Genomic DNA, 19,658 nt, shown 5'->3' on the forward strand with positions numbered 1-19,658 from the left:
TTTAAATTGTTTTGATGTAGTTTTTAGTTGTTGTAAGCTGCCCAGAGTCTTTTAGGAGTTGGGCAGCATACAAATTAAACAAACAAACAAGCGAAAGGTTACTGCAAAATCCCCATTTCTTCCCCACTCCTGAGGCAAGGATATTGCAAAATCTCCATTCCAACCCCACTCTGGGGCCAGCCAGAGGTGGTATTTGCTGGATCTCCCAACTCTTCAAAATTCCCGCTACTGGTTCTCCTTCACCTGTCAGAACCTGCTGGATTTTACCCCTGGTGCTGCTATTTAAAGTGCCCCAAATTAGTTGGGTTTTGAGTTCAATTTGACTTGTCTGTCAGATATTTCACAGATGACAGCTCCCTCCATTCCATTCCTTTATTTATTCCTTTATTTATTTATTTATTCATTTATTCATTCATTCATTTAATTAGATTTTTATGCCGCCCTTCTCGAGGTGACTTAGGGCGGCCTACATTATAAATGCAATAATATATAAAGAAATCTAAATGACTTTAAAAGAATTATACAAATTACTAAAAGTGTTAAAAACCCCATATAGTCATTCATAACATCCCCGGGAGGCAATCTGGTTTGATATTGTACAGCATTGGTTTTACTGATACACTTATTCTTTAGGAATTTATTGGGTTAATACTCACTAAGCCTGGGATGCATATTTTTGAAAAGGAGAGGTATACATCATAATGGTATTATTTTCTCAAGTTGCCTGCCTCACGTTTATTCCTTCAAAGTTTATGCGATAGTAGGTAGTAGTGGAAAAAAGAAAGTTGGACACAGATGAAATGATATAAAATAAACCCGGAAGGGGATCAAGTTTATTGTATTTGAATAATGATATACCTATATCAAGACGTATTGAAGGTATATGAAGTTGTATGCTGAATGTGGAGAAAAATGTAAACAAAAACTGAGGGGAAAACAGCATACACGCCAGTTGACAGCGACGGGTTCTTACGTCAGCGCCACCTGTAATATTACTCTATGATTGGACCACCCGTTTTGCTGCAGGGAAAGAGAGAAAGAGAGCACTTTAGGCGCGGCCTCATCCTCAATGCAAGAGTCGGTTCGCTCTTTTCTCGTATACCCTTCGCGCGTTGTCGGTCAAAACTTGGGTCGATGATTGCAGGGTCGTCGATTAATGCCTGCGTGCGCTTTGTTCCTCCATCTCTCCGGCATCAATTGGGTTGCCTGCGGGAGGCCGGAGCAGATGGCGCTGGAAGAGCTCCTCCTCGTCCGCCGCAGCCGCTTTGCTTTCGCAGGGGAAGAAACAGGAAGTGGACGGCGCGGAGGGAGCGGGTCCAAGCCGGGTCAGCTGCTTCCATAGCCGGACGTCTGGACTCCCTTTGGCCGCCGCCTCTTTTGATGGTGTTGCCTCTCGGAGGGCAGAGCGCAGGAGACCCGGGGTGGGAAACCAGAAAGCGCCTGCTGGAGCGTACCGAGAGGCCGGTGAGGAAAGGAAGTTTGGGGACGGGTGGGGGCTTTCACGCAGCCACGGAGGTCCCGTGTTTTTAGCTTGGTGGGTCTCAGCCTGTCTTCGATCCTCCGCAGGGGGCTGGGCAGTAGCCAAAATAGTTTTTTTTTGTTTTCTTTGTTTTTTTTTAAAAAAATTGCGCTTTGGCTATTTTAGCTCGTTTCTTGTGCGCCCTACCGATTGGTCTCTCGCCTTTTCCATGTGTGTGTAGCATTTCGATAAACCATATTTTTTTGGGGGGGGGCTGGGGGCGGATGGGGGGGAAGTTAAGCAAGGCGTATCGAGACTCAAGGTTCTCAACTTTTCTAATGCCGCGACCCCTTGATAGAGTTCCTCATGTTGTGGTGACCCCCAACCATAAGTCTAGCGCCAATTCTCCCAACAGAGCTTTAAGCTGATTGGCAGGAAGGTCAGAGGGACACCGCCACTGTAAATGCTTGATTGGTCGGATTATAAAAATATGTTCCAAAGCTCAGAATAGAAGCTTTAGTTTCTAACACCACAGGAAATTTGTCTTTTCTCATGGTCTTAGGTGACCCCTGTGAAAGGTTCGACCCCCAAAGGGGTCCCGACCCACAGGCTGAGAAGCACTGCTCTAAGGAGTGGGCAAAGATGACCCAGATGAGGTATTGCTCCCTGCGTCTTGTCTTTGTGAGGAAAGGAAGCCCCCCCCCCCCCAAAAAAAAATGCTTCTGCTGAAATGAACAATTGCCAAAATAAGAGGATTGTTACATCTTTAGAAGTTCTGCAGTGGAGATAATATTTTGTTCGGTTTGAGATGTTGCACTTGCTTACATACTAAAGCTAGATCAGTGAGGGCGAACCTTTTTTTCCTTGGGTGCCAAAAGTGTGCATGCGGGCACTATTGCGTGCATGCATGTGCCCACACCCATAATTCTATGCCCCTTATGCCATGCCCCCTGTGCATTTGCGCGTGTCACCCCACACTCCCTCATTTCTCAACTTCTGGTGGACCTGGTAGGCCCATTTTTCATCCTCCCCTGGCTCCAGAGGCATTCTTGGAGCCTGGGGAGGGCAAAAACTCACTCCCCCACCCTCCTGGAGGCTGGGCAGAAATGTCCTCCCAGAGCCTCTGCATGAGCCAAAAATCAGCTGGCTAGCATGCACTTGCACGCTGGAGCTTACTAGGGCAAAGACTTGTGTGCCAGCAGATATGGCTCCATGTACCACCTGTAGTACACATGCCATAGGCTTGCCATCACGGAGCTAGATCATTTTGAAGGGCTTAAGAACCCTTATCTTTGCCAATTAGGTGAATGAATGCTTTTATTACAGGCGCTGATTAAAATGGCCACTAGATAAATTGCTCCTACTTTGAATTGTACACCTTTGGAACTAAGAGTGAGTGATGCACACATTTCCCAATACGTTTTCCAATTTTGGGTTTCTGTAGGGGGTAGGCTTGTAGAGGCACCTTGATTTAAAACAGGGTGGAACTACAATTGCATAAGGTTAAAGATAACTGAGAAAATTTCAGGTCATATAATTAATTGCAGCCCATATTCAAATGAAATGTGTAAGACAAATGAATGTTCCGGTTTGATTAGATATCTGCAGACATTAAATCCTGTTACCCTGATTTAGAAAGGTGGTATGGGAATCCTTCTAGACATAAACTTCCTTGAAATCCTTGTTGTGAGGATTGTTTTTAAGAAAAGGAAATTAATTTTTATAGCATTATTTAGACTAGTTAACTTTCGGTCCTGTTAGTCCTGTAATCTTTCCCTTCCCCTTTGAACTGTTTATTGAAGTGAATACAGAACATTATGATATATATGGAAATATTCATTCTTGTGTAATGGATTTTATCTAACATGGATTCTTAAGTTTGGGAATTTTGCTAAAATCTACATTTAAAGCATTTTGTTTTTTTGATAGGTTTTTTTTCTTTATCTCTGGGTAATAATCAGTTTTAACAATGATTAAATGTCAGAATTTATTAAAGCACAGAAACTATTACAGTAGACTCTGAAGTTATTAAAATCAAATGTCGCCTATCTCAGAAATACATTTTATACTTTAAAAAAAGATTTCCCCCCCCAACAATTCAAAACCCAATTTAAGGAATAAAAATATTGAGTATATTTCAGATATTTGGATCAGCTTTTTATTATATGATTTCTTGAATATCCAACTTATATTCTTGAGTCAATGAACTGCTCAGAATCACCTCAAACCGCAAGATGGCAGCAAATAAATTTAATAATAAACAGATAGGTAAGTTACTGATAAATTTTTGAGGTGATCTTAAAATTAATGTTTTCTTCCATTTAAAAATTGAACTTATAGCAACATAAACTCTGCTTTGACATAGTTATATTCATAATTATGAACCCAGAAACCTTAGAAGCCGGTGCTAGGTTTGTACAACATTGCAAACTATGAACTATGGTTGAACACAATTATACTACACTGTGTAGTATAAAACAGTTATCAGTTCAGCTTGGTTACAAATTTGTACCATTGACAACACGTTATATTAATCCTTATACTTTTTGCCAATCTATTGTTATATATATATATATTCAATTAATCAGAGGTTAACATAGAATTTATAACCAACTGCTTTACTGCTGTATCCTGTGAGAGGCATCTGATAATATAGAAAAGTTACATAGATAGAGTTCACTTGATTTAATACTCTATGTCAGTGATGGTGAACCTTTTTCGGCTTGGGTGCCAAAAACGATGCGTATACTTGCAGTAGCGGGGGCGTGCGTGCCCATACCCATAATGCAATGCCCTCCCCAGCTTACACATGCACAATCTTGTGCTGCCCCCCATGCATTGTGCACAACCTCTGCCACGCTGCCACCCCCTCCCACGTTGGGCTATTTTTCGTGCTCTCCAGGGTTCAGGAAAGCTTCAGGATGGCGAAAATGACCGAAAATCATCTGCCCAAGTACGCACATGCATGCTGGAGCTGACATAGGGCAACGCCTCACGTGCCCTCAGATGTAGCATGCGTGCCACCTGCGTGCCATCTCACTGCTCTATGTTGTACCTAAAGTAGGAAGTGATATTTCTAGGAGGGAAGGACTCCTTTATCCTTACAGCTGCAGCAATCCTGTGTACTAGTATGAACTGAAAAAGTTATTGATTGTCCAATGTTATTCCTTGGTTAAATAGAATTTGGATTTGGCTGTCTTATTCCAGGTTTCATTTTATGTCACACTGATGACTAGGTTTATTAAGGCCCCCAAATTAGCATAATTGAAGCATCTTTATAGCAGGATTTGTATAAAAAGTATTTAATTAACTAGTTAAGAGCAGCAAACTAAATTGATTATATCACACTGATGACTGGGTTTATTAATGTCCCCAAATTAGCATAATGGAAGCATATTTATAGCAGCATTTGTATAAAAAGTATTATTTAATTAGTTAAGATCAGCAAACTAAATTGATTAAAGCCCCAATTAAATTGATAACCTTCAAATATAATGGTGCTAACATTCATGAAGAAAAACAATTCCTTACAGCCACATGACTTTAAAAATCATCTTGAATAAAGTACTTTGGAGTCCTATCTTTTATCTTACGGTAGGTTAAAATGGCTCCTTGACCTATGGTGGTATGATCTGAAGAATCTCTACTGACATTAATTCAGCTTGCATCTAACCTTTTCAGGATAAGAAGCTGTGTGGGAATCGTGTTTTATTCCTATTTTCCAAATGTGATGAAAGAACAAATAAGTTGGAAGTGAATTATATTTTCTTAAAGGATGCTCTTATTTGTGTGGCCAATCCATGCCAATTTTATGGTAGTCATTGGTCACAAGATACTGATTAAAACTAGTCTTCAAAATTGGATATATATTTCAGCACCGTGTTGTGTACTATATAAATATTTCTTTGATCATAATGAATTGATAACATAATTTTCTAAGACTTCCTGTTTCAAAGAAATGGAATGAATATGATATTTTGTTTAAATATGGTGTAGCACTAGAGAAGCGATGATGTTTAAAAATAAAAGAATTGCCACTATAAAACTAAGATATTAAGCCTGGTTCTTAGTGTCTGACACCAAGCAGCTAGTTTTTCATAGACAGTTTATAAGTAGAAATCTGATAATGGTTGCCATCACCTTTTCTATTGATAGATATTGATATGCACCAAGACAAATTCCTTGTGTGTCTAATCACACTTGGCCAATAAAGAATTCTATTCTGTTCTTTTCATCTTGGTTTATCCTAGAGCCAGGTAAGAAAAAAACAACTGCTGAGTATATGGCATCTGTAGCCATATTTGCATGATACACTAACTCATGGTTATGATCCATAGTTTACTGAATTAACCCACAACATGTTAAACCTGTAATTAACTGGTTTGACATAAAGAAGCCAACTGCATTTTAGCTAGCAAATTGGAGGCCATATTTTGCTGTCAAGATTGCTAGACAATGGTACATTTGTAGAGGATATAATTATGATTTTGAATTAATATGAATAATATGCAAACTGCATATTATTGTCAGAAATACCTTTTTTTCATTCTGGCCTTGTTGGTTAGATGAAGAAAGAGGAAATATGGATTATCTGTTTGCTGTGAGAAGTGAGCACATGCAAATGAACAACTACACAGACAGTTCTGTTATTAGATGTTTGTGATGTAAATTGGATGGAACCTCTGGTTAAAGGTGCAGAGTGTCAATATTTGTAACTCTTGAATCAAATTAATTTAACTTTTAAAATACAAAATCTTTGGAATAAGTATTTTTAATTACCGTAATGCTGCCTGGGTTAACTTGACATGCAGTATGCAACATTGCATGTTTGGAATATAACATACCTTTACATTTGGCATTTATATCAGGGGTGAAATTCAATTTTTCCCCTACCTGTTCTGTGGGCATGGCTTGGTGGGCATGGCAGGGGAAGGATATTGCAAAATCTCCATTCCCACCCCACTCTAGGGCTAGCCAGAGATGCCAGTTCTCCAAACTACTCAAAATCTCTGCTACTGGCTCTCCAGAACCTGCCAGAAGCTGCTGAATTTCACCCCTGATTTATACTGTACTTATGGGCACTGATTATGAATGTACAATGTTTTAGATTTGATTTCAGAAAGATATTTCAGAGTGTCTGTAGGCAGGGCATGAATGTAGTGCTTACTGTATCTTTAAAGCACGTGCATCTTTTCCCAGGTTCTCATGGCAATTTTAGGGAACAGCTGAACAATCCTGGGAAAAGATGCTGCTATTTTCAGAATAAACTCTGCATTTATGTTCTGAAGTACCATATTTTTTGGAGTATAAGATGCTGTGGACTATAAGATGCATCTACCTTTTTGGGGGAGAAAAAAAAATCTGCCTTTGCCTCCCAGCAATTTGCCTCCTTTCAGCAAACAGCACAAGCAGCTGATTAGTGTGGAGGTGGCAATCCCTGCAGCCTGAAACAGCTGGTGGTCGGGAGGCCATCCAACTGACAATCAGCTGCTTGTGTTAATCAGGCTGTGCTGAAACTGAAACTGAATCAGGCTGTTTGCTTCAAGGAGGAAAATTGCTGGGAGGCAGAGGCCAATGTAGGGGCTGGTGGGTGAGCAGGGCTACATGCAGTGTATAAGACACTCCCAAATTTCCATCCTCTTTTATACACTGAAAAATACCATACTTTTAAAGAATTTAATAAATGTTGCATAGCCTATATTAGCGTTGGCTTGCTGTTGGGAAAATCTGGACAAATTACTTAGGTATGGACAAAGAACTGGAAAAATTACTACTGTGTTCAAAAATTGGACTATTTTTCTTTACATTTTGGTCAGATACAAAAGCCAAGCCTTTATATACTTGCTAAAGATCAATTGTAGGATTGTAGACGTGATCTTGGGAACAGAGAAGGAATGAATGAACCTTCAAGGAGAGACTTCCAGAAAGGATTGCTCAGTCCTGAGAAACAGAAAAGTGTAATTTATTTGATTTTTTTAATGCCGCCCTTCTCCTTAGACTCAGGGCAGCTTACAACATGCTAGCAATAGCACTTTTTAACAGAGCCAGCATAATGCCCCCAATCCGGGTCCTCATGGAAGGCTGAGTCAACTTGAGCCTGTGGTGAGATTTGAACCGCTGACCTACAGATCTACGATCAGCTTCAGTAGCCTGCAGTACAGCACTCTACCTGCTACACCACCCCGGCTCTCATTATTTTGATTTTGTTTGACATAATATAGGACAGAGAGTCATTCTGACAAACTTTCAAGATTTTTTTTTATTGTACTGTACTTGACAACAATTGACAACATTTCTTTTAAACCCCTGCTGTGACTGTGTACTTGCTGTGACTGTTTTGACCTTGCTTACCTTGAAGGGCTGACAGATTGTAATCCTGACTAGCAGTTGTGATGATGGAAAATCCTATGGTGGGTATTTCCTGGAAAAGAAAGGGGTCTGGTTGGTTTTTTGGAAACATTGTCAGCCTTTTCTGATAGACTAGACAGGAAACACAACCAGATGAGCTAATTCTACTTTATTGTAAGGCTGCATTAACAGATTCTTGCAAATCTGGCAGTACAGATCCTCCACCATCTCTTTTACCGTCTGAAAAGTTAGGGAGGTTCCTTCCCAATTTTTTTCTCTGTCTGTTTGCAGCTGCTGGCTATGCCCACTGTTGTCTATGTAGCATCTCCCCATCCCACTCCCATTATTCCCTTGTACCATTACATCATCTTTGATTTGAATTGTTATTACTTTTTGGCTTATAATGCATCTTTCTGTCTACATTGTTTTGGAAAATTCAGAACATTCTTATAGAATTAACCCGATCTGTAACATTCTTTTGCCCATATCATAGGTTCTTTTTTACATGGCCAAATGGTAACCTTTTACTTCCTTAATTCATACTTCTGAACATGAAACATGTCTAATCTGTTCATCCATAATTGAGTAAAATCCGGATAAAAAAAAAAGAAGTATCTGCAAATGTTGAAATCTGATTGACATCATTAATGAGAAGAGCTTCCTTTACAATGTTGTACTATGGTTTCTGTTTTGCTCATGGAATCAAAAACTGGCTAGCTGCCCATCTTTTCAATTCAGTGAAGTGAGTCTTCGGAGAGGGGCGGCATACAAATCTAATAAATTATTATTATTATTATTATTATTATTATTATTATTATTATATATGAGGTTGTGGCTTTTAATTATAGTAATTATTTGCAGATTGAAAGGTAAAGAGAAAGCCTTCTTGCAGATGAATTTGTCGCCTGGTGACTTCATGGACTTCATGGATACATCCATGTAGAGTGGCTTTTTTGATGATATAAAAGTAGTTTGCTGTTGCCTTATTCTAACATTTGTTTTGATTTCCCAATGTAATATATGTGGAGGTGGAGCTCTTGCCTCAGAATCAGGAGGTTGAGAGTTTGATCCTAGGTAGAGGCAGATGTAAGGGTCTCCAGCTTGGGCAGGGGGTTGGACTAGATCACAGGTCCCCAACCGGTGGTCCGTGAGAAAATGTTGGTGGCCCGCAGCACACCCGTGTGGAGGAGCAGCAGCTCTGGAATAACTAATGGTCAGTCCTGTGACTAGAGCTCTGGAATATGGGAACAGCCAGGCAGCTCATGGTGAGGATGGAAATCTCCACCATAGGGGGAGTTACATGAAACTTGCAACTTTTGAAGGCCAAAGTGGAGGGAGCAGGCGGGCTGAAGAGAAATGAGAGAAAAAGATAAGAGACAGACAGACAGATGGGGGAGGAGAGAGAGAAAAGCGGGGGGGGGGAGAGGGAGAGAGAGTTGGGGAGAAAGATGAAAGAGATGAGAGAGACAATGAGGGGAAGAGAACGGCAGGGAGAGAGACAAAGGGGGAAAGAGATATGAGAAAAAGATGAGAGAGAGAAAGAGAGAAGGGGAGAGAATGCCTAAAGTACCTAATCCCATCCAGGTGCTTCAGCAACAGATATGCTAAATTCATAATAGTGGTCCACAGGGTTTAAAATTATGAATGTAATGGTCCCTGAGGTCCAAAAGGTTGGGGACCCCAAGACTAAATGACCGGCAAGATCCCTTCCAACTGTTAATCTGGTACACCATCTAATGTTGAACATTAATTGACATCTTTGTAGACTGTGCTGGAGGTTTATAATAAAACTGACAAATACTACCATCTTTGGGGACAATATGATAATGCAGTGCATATACATAGAAACTACAGTAATTCATGCCTTCTGTTCATTGAAAGTTTGCTATTATAAATACTATCAGATTAATGTACATTTTTTGTGCTTGAATTACATTTGGTAATGGCCAGAAAGATAATTTCTGAAAGCAGCTATGCCTTTTTCTGGGATTTTAGTTGCTCCACACCTGCTGCAGTGTTTCAGGAACAAAAATGTTTTTGGTTTTTAGAAGCTGGTTTTAAGGGCATGGTCGGAAACACATTTTGCTTTTGAATCTGAAGTACTGTACTGCACAGTTCTAATATCAACCCCTCTGAAGAATTTCTGTACATATTCGTTTTTGGAGGGTTTTCTCCTTATCTTTTTTTGTTTTGTTTTTACTAATATTTGTTATAAAAAAGTAAAGTTCTGTTCCCTATATAATCCCAGAAATATACTCATGTGCATTTAGCCTGATTTAAATCCAGGTTTTGTCTAATGGTACTGTGTTGCCTAATCTGATAGATTGATTGATCATTTATTTTACTTGCTGCCTGTTTTGTTTCAAACTGACAGATTTAATTTAGATGATTACCAAGTGAATTTTTAGAACTTTTAAAAAACCGAGAGCCGCCCCGAGTCTATGGAGAGAGGCAGCATACAAATCTAATAAATAAATAAATAAATAAATAAATAAATGTATGTCACTGTATTTATTTATTTTATTATATGTTGAAAGTTACCGTGAGTCTTCGGGGAGGGGCGGCATAGAAATGCAATGAATAAATAAATAATAAATAATAAATAAATAAATATCCATTTCCAAATTACGGGTCTAGATTATGTGGGTCTCATACTTTGCTTCAAAATAAATAATTGCGTAGGCTATTATCCATGTTGTTCCATCTATTCATTTTATTGATTATTTGATTAGTATATTATTTCCTTGCTCTCTATGCAATGTTGTATGCTACCCTGAGTCACTTTGAGAAGGGCGGCATAGAAATAAATCAATCAACCAACCAACCAACCAACCAATCAATCAATCTGCTGGTAAGATGTGCTCTTTTAATACAACTTTAAAAAGTTTATTTGGGAGTTTATTCTGTGCCATTTAATAATCGTATTTCAATATGGCCTTTTACTATTATAATCAGCACAGTACAAATAAAACATTTGAAAGTACACAGGATCTGATAATACTGTGGAGGACCTTTGTAAGGGTTGTCAAGTACTTCTAAATTTAACTTTATTACAGGGACTCTGTACCTTCCTCCTTATTGATGCTAATACCATCGACTACAGTATAAAAATTAACTTTATTGTGCTTGTACAGTAACTCCCCTTATAGGCAAAAGCTAACAATCTAATTTTTATTATCTTCTCTCTTCCAGTCTCATCAGAGGTTGCTTAATCCTTTTTATACCATGTATGTGTCATTAACCTGCCACATAGGTTTTCATAGTACATAAGAGGAAGCATGTAACGCTCTGCTTGGATTGGTTGTTTTTTTTCTGATTGGAAGATGGAAAGATTGCTTGAATTCATTCTTATAATATTGTAGATTCATAAAAGCCAAATATCTCTGGACTTTCATAGCTGTGACTTCAAGGAGTTTCTAAAATCTAAACAATGATAGAAACATAGAAACATAGAAGACTGACGGCAGAAAAAGACCTCATGATCCATCTAGTCTACCCTTATACTATTTTTTGTATTTTATCTTAGGATGGATATATGTTTATCCCAGGCATGTTTAAATTCAGTTACTGTGGATTTACCAACCATGTCTGCTGGAAGTTTGTTCCAAGGATCTACTACTCTTTCAGTAAAATAATATTTTCTCATGTTGCTTTTGATCTTTCCCCCAACTAACTTCAGATTGTGTCCCCTTGTTCTTGGGTTCACTTTCCTATTAAAAACACTTCTCTCCTGAACCTTCTTTAACCCTTTGACATATTTAAATGTTTCGATCATGTCCCCCTTTTCCTTCTGTCTTCCAGACTATACAGATTGAGTTCATTCAGTCTTTCCTGATACATTTTATGCTTAAGACCTTCCACCATTCTTGTAGCCCGTCTTTGGACCCATTCAATTTTGTCAATATCTTTTTGTAGGTGAGGTCTACAAAACTGAACACAGTATTCCAAATGTGGTCTCACCAGCGCTCTATATAGCGGGATCACAATCTCCCTCTTCCTGCTTGTTATACCTCTAGCTATGTGGCCAAGCATTCTACTTGCTTTTCCTACCGCCCGACCACACTGCTCACTCATTTTGAGACTGTCAGAAATCACTACCCCTAAATCTTTCTCTTCTGAAGTTTTTGCTAACACAGAACTGCCAATACACTACTCCGACTGAGGATTCCTTTTCCCCAAGTGCATTATTTTATATTTGGAAACGTTAAATTGCAGTTTCCATTACTTTGACCATTTATCTAGTAAACCTAAATCATTTACCATATTACAGACGCCTCCAGGAATATCAACCCTATTGCACACTTTAGAGTCATCGGCAAATAGGCAAACCTTCCCTACCAAACCTTCCCCTATGTCACTCACAAACATATTAATAAGAATAGGACCCAGAACAGACCCTTGTGGCACTCTGCTTGTAACCAGGCTCTGCTCAGAATACTCGCAATTAACAACAACCCTGTGATATCTACGCTTCAGCCAGCTGCAGATCATGTAGAACAGTGATTTTCAACCTTTTTTGAGCCGCATTTTTTACATTTACAAAACCATGGGGCACGTTGAGGGGGGGCGGCGGCTAAAAAAAGTTTGGACAAAAAAATCCTCTCTCTTTCTCTCTTCCTCCCTTTTGCTCTATCTCTCTCTCCCTCCCTCTTTCTCTCCCTTCCTTTTTTTCTCTCTCTCCATCCCTCTTTCTCTCTTCCTTATTTTCTCTTTTTTGCTCTTTCTCTCTCCCTCTCTACCTCCCTCTATGTCTTTCTCTCTCCCACTTTCCCTCCCTCTCTTTCTCTCTCTCTCTCTTGCTCTCTCTTGCTTTCTTTCTCTCTTGTTCTCTTTCTCTCTCTCTTGCTTTCTCTCTCTCTCTCTCATTCTTTCTTTTTCTCTCTCTTGCTTTCTCTATCTCTCTCTTGCTTTCTCTCTCTCTTGCTCTCTCTTGCTTTCTTTCTCTCTTGTTCTCTTTCTCTCTCTCTTGCTTTCTCTCTCTCTCTCTCTATTTCTTTTTCTCTCTCTTGCTTTCTCTCTCTCTCTCTCTTGCTCTCTCTTGCTTTCTTTCTCTCTTGTTCTCTCTCTCTCTCTCTTGCTTTCTCTCTCTCTCATTCTCTTTCTTTTTCTCTCTCTTTTTTTCTCTCTCTCTCTTTCTTTCTCTCTCTCTTGCTTGCTTGCTTTCTCTCCCTCTTGCTCTTTCTTTCTTTCTTTCTCTCTCTCTCTTTCTTTCTCTCTCATTTTCTTTCTCTCTCTGAGCTTCGCGGCACACCTGACCATGTCTCACTGCACACTAGTGTGCCGCGGCACACTGGTTGAAAAACACTGATGTAGATGATGTGACTTTTATTGAAATAAATGAGTGAAATAGTAAAGGCATTTTCATTTTTCTTAGGATTCATGAAATGGCTACAGATGACAAAACGTTTCCGACACTGGAGGCTGTGAATGATTTGCCTTACTCTCCTGGCAGCCCATCTCATCTTACGCACTTCAAACCTCTGACTCCTGACCAGGATGAGCCTCCATTTAAATCTGCATACAGTTCTTTTGTAAATCTTTTTCGCTTCACTAAAGGTATGTGGAAATTATTTTTCATGGTTTCATTTTTTCATTATGAAAGAAGGCTTACAGTCACTTCTGATTCTGAATCAGCCTCCCTCTATTTGGTGATTTCCAGAGCTGTTGAAATACTGCTAGGCCCGAGACTTCTGTGTTCCTTTTCCTTTCTGGAAAAGGGGATTAAAAGGGGATACAAAAAATAAAAAAGAAAAGGGTTCAGTTCAAGGTTCTGCTCAGGTTAAAGAAATTGGAGTTTGAGAAGGGTGGATTAAGCTTGGGGTATTGTTTTGTTTGCTCTTTTTTAAACTTTAGTTATTTTTTCTATTTAGATATATGAATTTAGGAATTGCTGATCTGTTTTAATAAAGCTAGAAGTATTGATTATAATAAGATACATAGTAGGTGATACTGATTTGGATTAATGCATAAATGGAATTGAATTTAGAATTGTTGGGGAGATTAATGATGTCAATGATTTTTAATAGATTGAAAATAGAGAATATTTAGATTTTTTCCCTTTTTTCCCTTTTCTCAAATTGACTGAAATTTAAGATTAATAATTAAGTAAGAAATGTAGATAAGTATTAATTGGCTAAATGTTAGATGGGCTGAAATAATTTTTAAATTTGGGATTAGGTAAATGTACTATTTAGAGGGGGGAAGATGTCTGAAATTCATATATGTTTATATTTTGTTTTTAATTTTCTTTTGTTAATATCTGATTGGCTTATACAAGGTTTTCTTGGTTTATAGAAAAATGTATAAAGAAAGAAGGAAGCATAATGGTTAATAAGGTAGAAATATAATTGGTGGTGTACTTTTTGAAGGAACATTAAGGAGGGAATTTAATTAAAAGAAAATGTATGTAACTGGATGATAAAATTAGAAAAAAAACTTTTGCAACTTTTTGGATGATTGATATTAGTTACTAACAAAATACTGCATTTTATTCATGGAAAATTAGATGGTGCACTGTATTGTTTGAATGTATGTTGAGAGAAACCCTCCCCCCAAGTTTTTCCTTCCTCTGTCCCTCCATTCATTTCATTCTTCCTCTTTCCTTCCTTGTTCTCTTCATTTCTCCTTCCTTCCTTCCTTCCTTCCTTCCTTCCCCCCTTCCTTTCTCTCCACTTCTCTCTTTCCCTCCCTCTCTTTCCCTTTTCATTCTTTCTTTCTCTCCACTTCTCTCTCCCTCTTTTCTGTCTCATTCTTTCCCTCCAGGTCTCTCTCATTTCTGTGTACTTCTCCCCCCTTCTCTCTCTCATTTGTTTCTCCTCCCTTTTTGCTTTCATTTCTCTCACCTTCATTTCTGTTTTTCTCTCTCTTTCCTCTCTCTTTTTCTTTCTCTTGTCATAATCCAGAAGGAAGGTCTGCAGGACCCGGAGGGAGGGGCGGGAAGAGGCAGGCTCTCTTCTGGTGGGGTATGTGGCTGTGGTGGCAGCGACAGAGCCTGGCAGGCAAAGGAAGAGGAGGAGGAAGAAAGGCGACCTCACAGAGGGGAGCCAAGGAGGAGCGATCCGTGCCTTTGTAAGCTTTCCCTGCTGGATGGTCAATCACCACCCAGCAGGGAAAGATTGACCATCCAGCAGGGAAAGCTTCTGAAAGCGCAGATTGCTCCTCCTTGGCTCCCCTCTGTGAGGTCACCTTTCTTCCTCCTCCTCCCCCCTTCTGCTGGAGGGCGATTGATTGGCACCGAGAGGAGGGTGGCGGAGGGGGCCAGCCTCCCCGAAGAAAACGTCTCTTTGCCTGCTGGTTGCTGATCTAGAAGCTGGAGAGGGCCGGCAGCAGAACGGGGAGTTTGTGCGCACACAACATTCACCAGAGAAAAGCCTTTGTGGCTCCCCCTCTCCCAACTCCCTGCCGTCTACCTACCATGGATGGTTATGGATCTGCGCTGGAATTGGAAAGTGCTGCACGGAGGTCTCAAACCTCCTGCGCTACAGCGCAAAGCACAGCTTAGGGGGAACATTGTTGAAGGCAACCAATTGTATTTAAAAATTAAAGAGAACTTGTTATCTTTCAGACTAATAGAAAAATACTGCTTTTCCACAGTCTAATAACGTGCTCTTTCTAGATGATGGACGACTTGCACCCTCTGTTGAGAGAGCAGAGATCGGGCAGGGGGATCATCAGCAGACACTGAATGCAAATTGGTCAAGCCCAGAACATCCCTCCAGATCGCAGTCATTGCGGTCATCCCCCGTAGCTTACAAAAAACCACAACCTGCTGGGGAGCTACAGCGACGATCTTCTACATCATTAGGTAAGAGATCTGAGCTTGAAAAGGAGCCTCTTTTGTAATATTTTATCAGCCTCCACAATTTTCAAACATTCACTGTATATGCACTTTTCAGAAGGCCAGTAATTCAGCACTTGAAAAATATCTGTTTTTAAACTCTATAGAGCAGATAATTTTTAGTTAAGAAAAAAATCTAACACACAGGAAAGCTTATATAGATAGCTGTCAGGTGAAAAGATCAGTTGTGAAAGACCACAGGTGAAGTTCCAATTAAGCAGATCTGTCTGCCTATTAAATTTGTTTGCTACCCATGTTACTGCAAGTCAACTCTTTGTTGCTCATACTTATGCACAGGAATATTCCCCATTAAAAGTTAGCAACTGCTGGAAGTTGAGTGTCATTGAAATTCAAGGGTTTGGCTTAGTACATTTGTGGTAAGAAATTTTAGGCTGATTCCCTTTTTAACTCCACCACCTGGCTCTTCATCTCTCACAATAATCTGATTAATAACATAATACCAAAGTTGGAAAGGATCTTGGAGGTCTTCTAGTCCACTGCCCTTATCAAGCAGGGTAATAGTAATAGTAAACCTTTTTCTGGTTGTGTGCCAAAAGTGTGTGTACACAATATCATGCATGTATCCCGGCACCCACATTGCAAAGCATGCACCACCTGCACATGCATGCATGACTACTTTCCCTGCTCATGCGCGTTTCATACACATGCACCACCCATGCATGCCTTCCCATCCCGTTTTTGGCCTAGAAAGCCTCCTGCACCAAACTTTGCCAGCATGAATGGTCTGCTGCCGCTGCTTCTCATCCTCCTGTCAGATTCATGTTCTGGGCAGCATCCAGCATGGCCGTTCACCCCGGCAAATGTTAGTGCCTTAGACTTCTTCAATGGGAACATTCTCAGCCAGCGTGTCTCTTACCACTTAACCCAGCTGTGGTAATGTGGCACAAAGGGATGGGACGGCGGGAACAGAAGGTTGGGGTCTCTCTCCCTCCGTGCTGGAGGCTTTTTTTCTTTTCAGGCCAGCTCCAAGCAAACGGAGCACAAACTTCAGCACCACTGCCTGCACTGCTTGCTTGGAGCTTGTCGGGAAAGAGAAAAAAATGCAGCCGAATTAGGAAGGACTTGCCCCACCCAGGTCCCTCCGAATGGCTCTCCCTACATAGCCTTCACACTGAATTATGCAACCCGACGTTGATGGCCCACCCAAAAGGAGCCCACCCTCTGAGCTTTTCCAAATGCCTGCTTTCTGCAGCGAATGAGCTGGGAGCGTGAAAAGCTCTTCCCCTCTACCAGCATACTGTTTATTACTGGCTTCATCCCCCTCTACACCCAGATACTGTAGCAGCCAGTGCAGAAAGCAACCTGGGTGCAAAGGGTAGTCTTGTTGGTCTTGGGGGTGTGTGTGCGTTGCAGAGCCAGTAACAGCATGCAAGTAGAGAGGAAGTGCTTTTCACGTCCCCAGCTTGTTCATGCAGAAAAGAACGGGCACTCGGAAGAGAATGGCAGGCAGGCTCCATTGGGGTAGTTGAGCATGGAGGCTATGGTGGGGAGGGAGACTCGTTCAGAGGGACCTGGGTGGGGCGAGTCCTGCCTAATCCAGCTGTGGTTTTTTTCCTTTCCAAACCAGCTCCCAGCAGGTGGTGCAGGCAGCACAAAAGCTGCTGACATTTGTTCACAGCTTGCTTGGAGCTTCCCCCAGCTCTCCCCAGTCCAGCAGGGGGGACAGATTTGCTGACCGAGAGATTCCCAAGACTTCCTGAAAATGGGAAGCCCCGTGGCACTGGGGAGCAATCAAAGGGGCCCTGGGATCAACGCCCCGGTTTGGTGGGCAGAAAAGCATCTGGGAGTGGGGGGGGCATGGCAGAAGTGCTGCAGGGGCCAGACCCACTGCAGAGGGCTACCCTCCAATAGACCCCAGGCCCTTCAGGCGGGGCACCTAAGACCCTCCCTGCCTCTGCCAGCCTCTATTTTTAACAATATAGCCTGGATGCTGGGCAGTCTGGAGCGTGCTGCCTCCTACCCTATGCTCAGGGCTTTTTGCCAGGGAAGGGCTGACCAGCTGGCCAAGCCTCTGCCCACCAGCGGGGACGGAAGCCAGCTGTCTTGCACCTAGCTGGCTCCGGGCTGGACTCGGGGAAGAGGCATCCTGGCGCACGGGCTCCTGCCACAGGGGCGCATTAGTGACCAGCCAAGGGCTCTGCTGGGCTTGCTGCTTGTTCCCCCTCAGGGTGCTCATCCTTGCTGCCTGCCCCCCTGCGTAAACTGCTGGGGCTGCCAGGAAGGGGGGGATCCGGAGTGCAGGCAGGCAGGTGAGTGAGCTGGCTAGTGGCGGAATTTTGAAGCAGGGGACGTTTCTTGAGGGCAGCTCCGCCAAGCCCCGCTGCTTCCGAAGGGTCTGCCATGTGGGGCATCTGCATTTACAAAGACCCACAGGGAGAGATTTGGGGCCGCTGCTTTGGGTGTGACTGCAGCTGCTCAGAGTCCCCGGAGCTCTGGTGAATGGAAGCAGCAGGGAGCCCCACCATGACAGTGGCTCAGCCTCCACAGGGCAATTCTTGGCGCCCTGAGGATTTCGGCCCACTCCTCCGTGCCCGAGGAGAACCACTCCACCGCAAAACTTTTCTAGCAGCCTTCTGATGCAAGGCTGCATGGGGCTTCTCAAGTAGGGGAGCCTTTGCCACCCTTCTGCTTCCACCTGTACCTTTTTCGGCAGGGCTGGGCCTGTAGCTCCTCCCTCCCTCATATCTTTCTTTCTCTCTCTCTCTCTTTCTCTCCCTCCCTCGTCTGTCTCTCTCTCTCATACAGCAAAGCTGTGGCCTCTGGTGCGCAGATAGAGCACAGGCAAAGCGGTGCCTGCTGGGAAAGCAAGGTAATTCTCTGTTGGGTGAGCAGGGCATGGGAATTCAGGTGGAGGAGCAGGCCAAAGTCCTTGGGGCCCTGAGAATTTCCCTGCTCACTAAGCAGGCACCACTTCACCCATGCCCTACCTGAGAACCAGAGGCCGCGAGGTTTGTTCTGTGTGTGTGTGTGTGAGAGAGAGAGAGAGAGGAGGGAGCGTGGATCTCCAGTCCCAGTCCTGCCGAAAAAAGTACAGCCGGCAGACAGAAACGGGAGGGACTGGGGGAGAGGCCAGGTTCCCCTGGTTGAGAAGCCCCAGGCAGCCTGGCATCAGAAGGTTGCCAGGTAAGTTTTGTAGTGGAGTGGCTCCCCTTGGGGCACGGAGAACTTTGGTCCGCTTTTCCACCTGGATTCCCATGCCCAAGAAGAGCCACTCTGCCGCAGAACTTTCCTGGAAACTTTTGGTTTCCTTTGCAGCACATGCATGCGCACTGGCCGTCTAGTCTTCTGGTTACTGTGTGCATACGCTTGGGACAAAACTGGAAGGTGAACGTTTGATGCTGGGAAGGCCAAGCAAAATGGCTCTGCGTACCACTTCGGGCAGGCGTGCCATAGGTTCACCATCTCAGCCCTATACTATTTCAGACAAGTGGCTGTCCAATCTCTTCTTAAAAGCTTCTGGTGATGAAGCACCCATAATCTCTGAAGATAAGCTGTTCCACTGGTTAATTGTTCTTACTGTTAGAAAAGTTTTTCTTAGTCCTGGGTTACCTCTCTCCTTGATTAGTTTCCACCCAATTTTGTTATTTTTGTTACATAATTTTGTTACATGTGCATGATTTTGATAATGTGACAAAGTTAGAATTGATTTGTTGAGAATAATATATGTGCAGGAACAAATGAAGACAGTGCCATTCTCATTTAGGTCAATGACCTTTACTACCTCTTCTTATTGTGTAATAGAAGCTGGTTGTGTGAATATTCATTTTTTAGAATGCATAAATATATATGTTGATTAGTAAATGAAACTAACAATGATATATATGATTTATGTATAGGATACCATTTTGATTTTAAATAAAAGTTCATACTTCTAATATTATGTAGTACCTCTAGATATGAGCTGCTCTACATGCGAGTATTTCAAGATACGAGCCACGATGGAGAGACATTTCTGTTCTATTCCCGAGCTCAAATTCGGGATACGAGCCAAGC

The 19,658-nt window shown here is 41.9% G+C and overlaps 1 protein-coding gene across 6 annotated transcripts in view; it reads left to right on the top strand.

Annotated features, from left to right (window-relative positions):
- PIKFYVE (phosphoinositide kinase, FYVE-type zinc finger containing) overlaps positions 1 to 19,658 on the top strand; it is a 113,355-nt gene that overhangs the window by 1,245 nt on the left and 92,452 nt on the right. For 2 of the 6 annotated variants that reach the window (XM_070732138.1, XM_070732142.1), the window contains exons 1-3: positions 1,268 to 1,464; positions 13,182 to 13,363; positions 15,423 to 15,611. In XM_070732138.1, coding sequence (XP_070588239.1) covers positions 13,192 to 13,363; positions 15,423 to 15,611 — 361 coding nt within the window. In that variant the 5' untranslated portion in view covers positions 1,268 to 1,464; positions 13,182 to 13,191. Of the gene's footprint in view, positions 1 to 1,267; positions 1,465 to 2,095; positions 2,116 to 5,695; positions 5,716 to 13,181; positions 13,364 to 15,422; positions 15,612 to 19,658 lie in introns of those variants that run through there. The other 4 variants (XM_070732136.1, XM_070732141.1, XM_070732140.1 and 1 more) reach the window with 3 other exon arrangements.

Source organism: Erythrolamprus reginae, chromosome 1 (genome assembly GCF_031021105.1).
Source record: "Erythrolamprus reginae isolate rEryReg1 chromosome 1, rEryReg1.hap1, whole genome shotgun sequence".
Classification (NCBI taxonomy): Eukaryota; Metazoa; Chordata; class Lepidosauria; order Squamata; family Dipsadidae; genus Erythrolamprus; species Erythrolamprus reginae.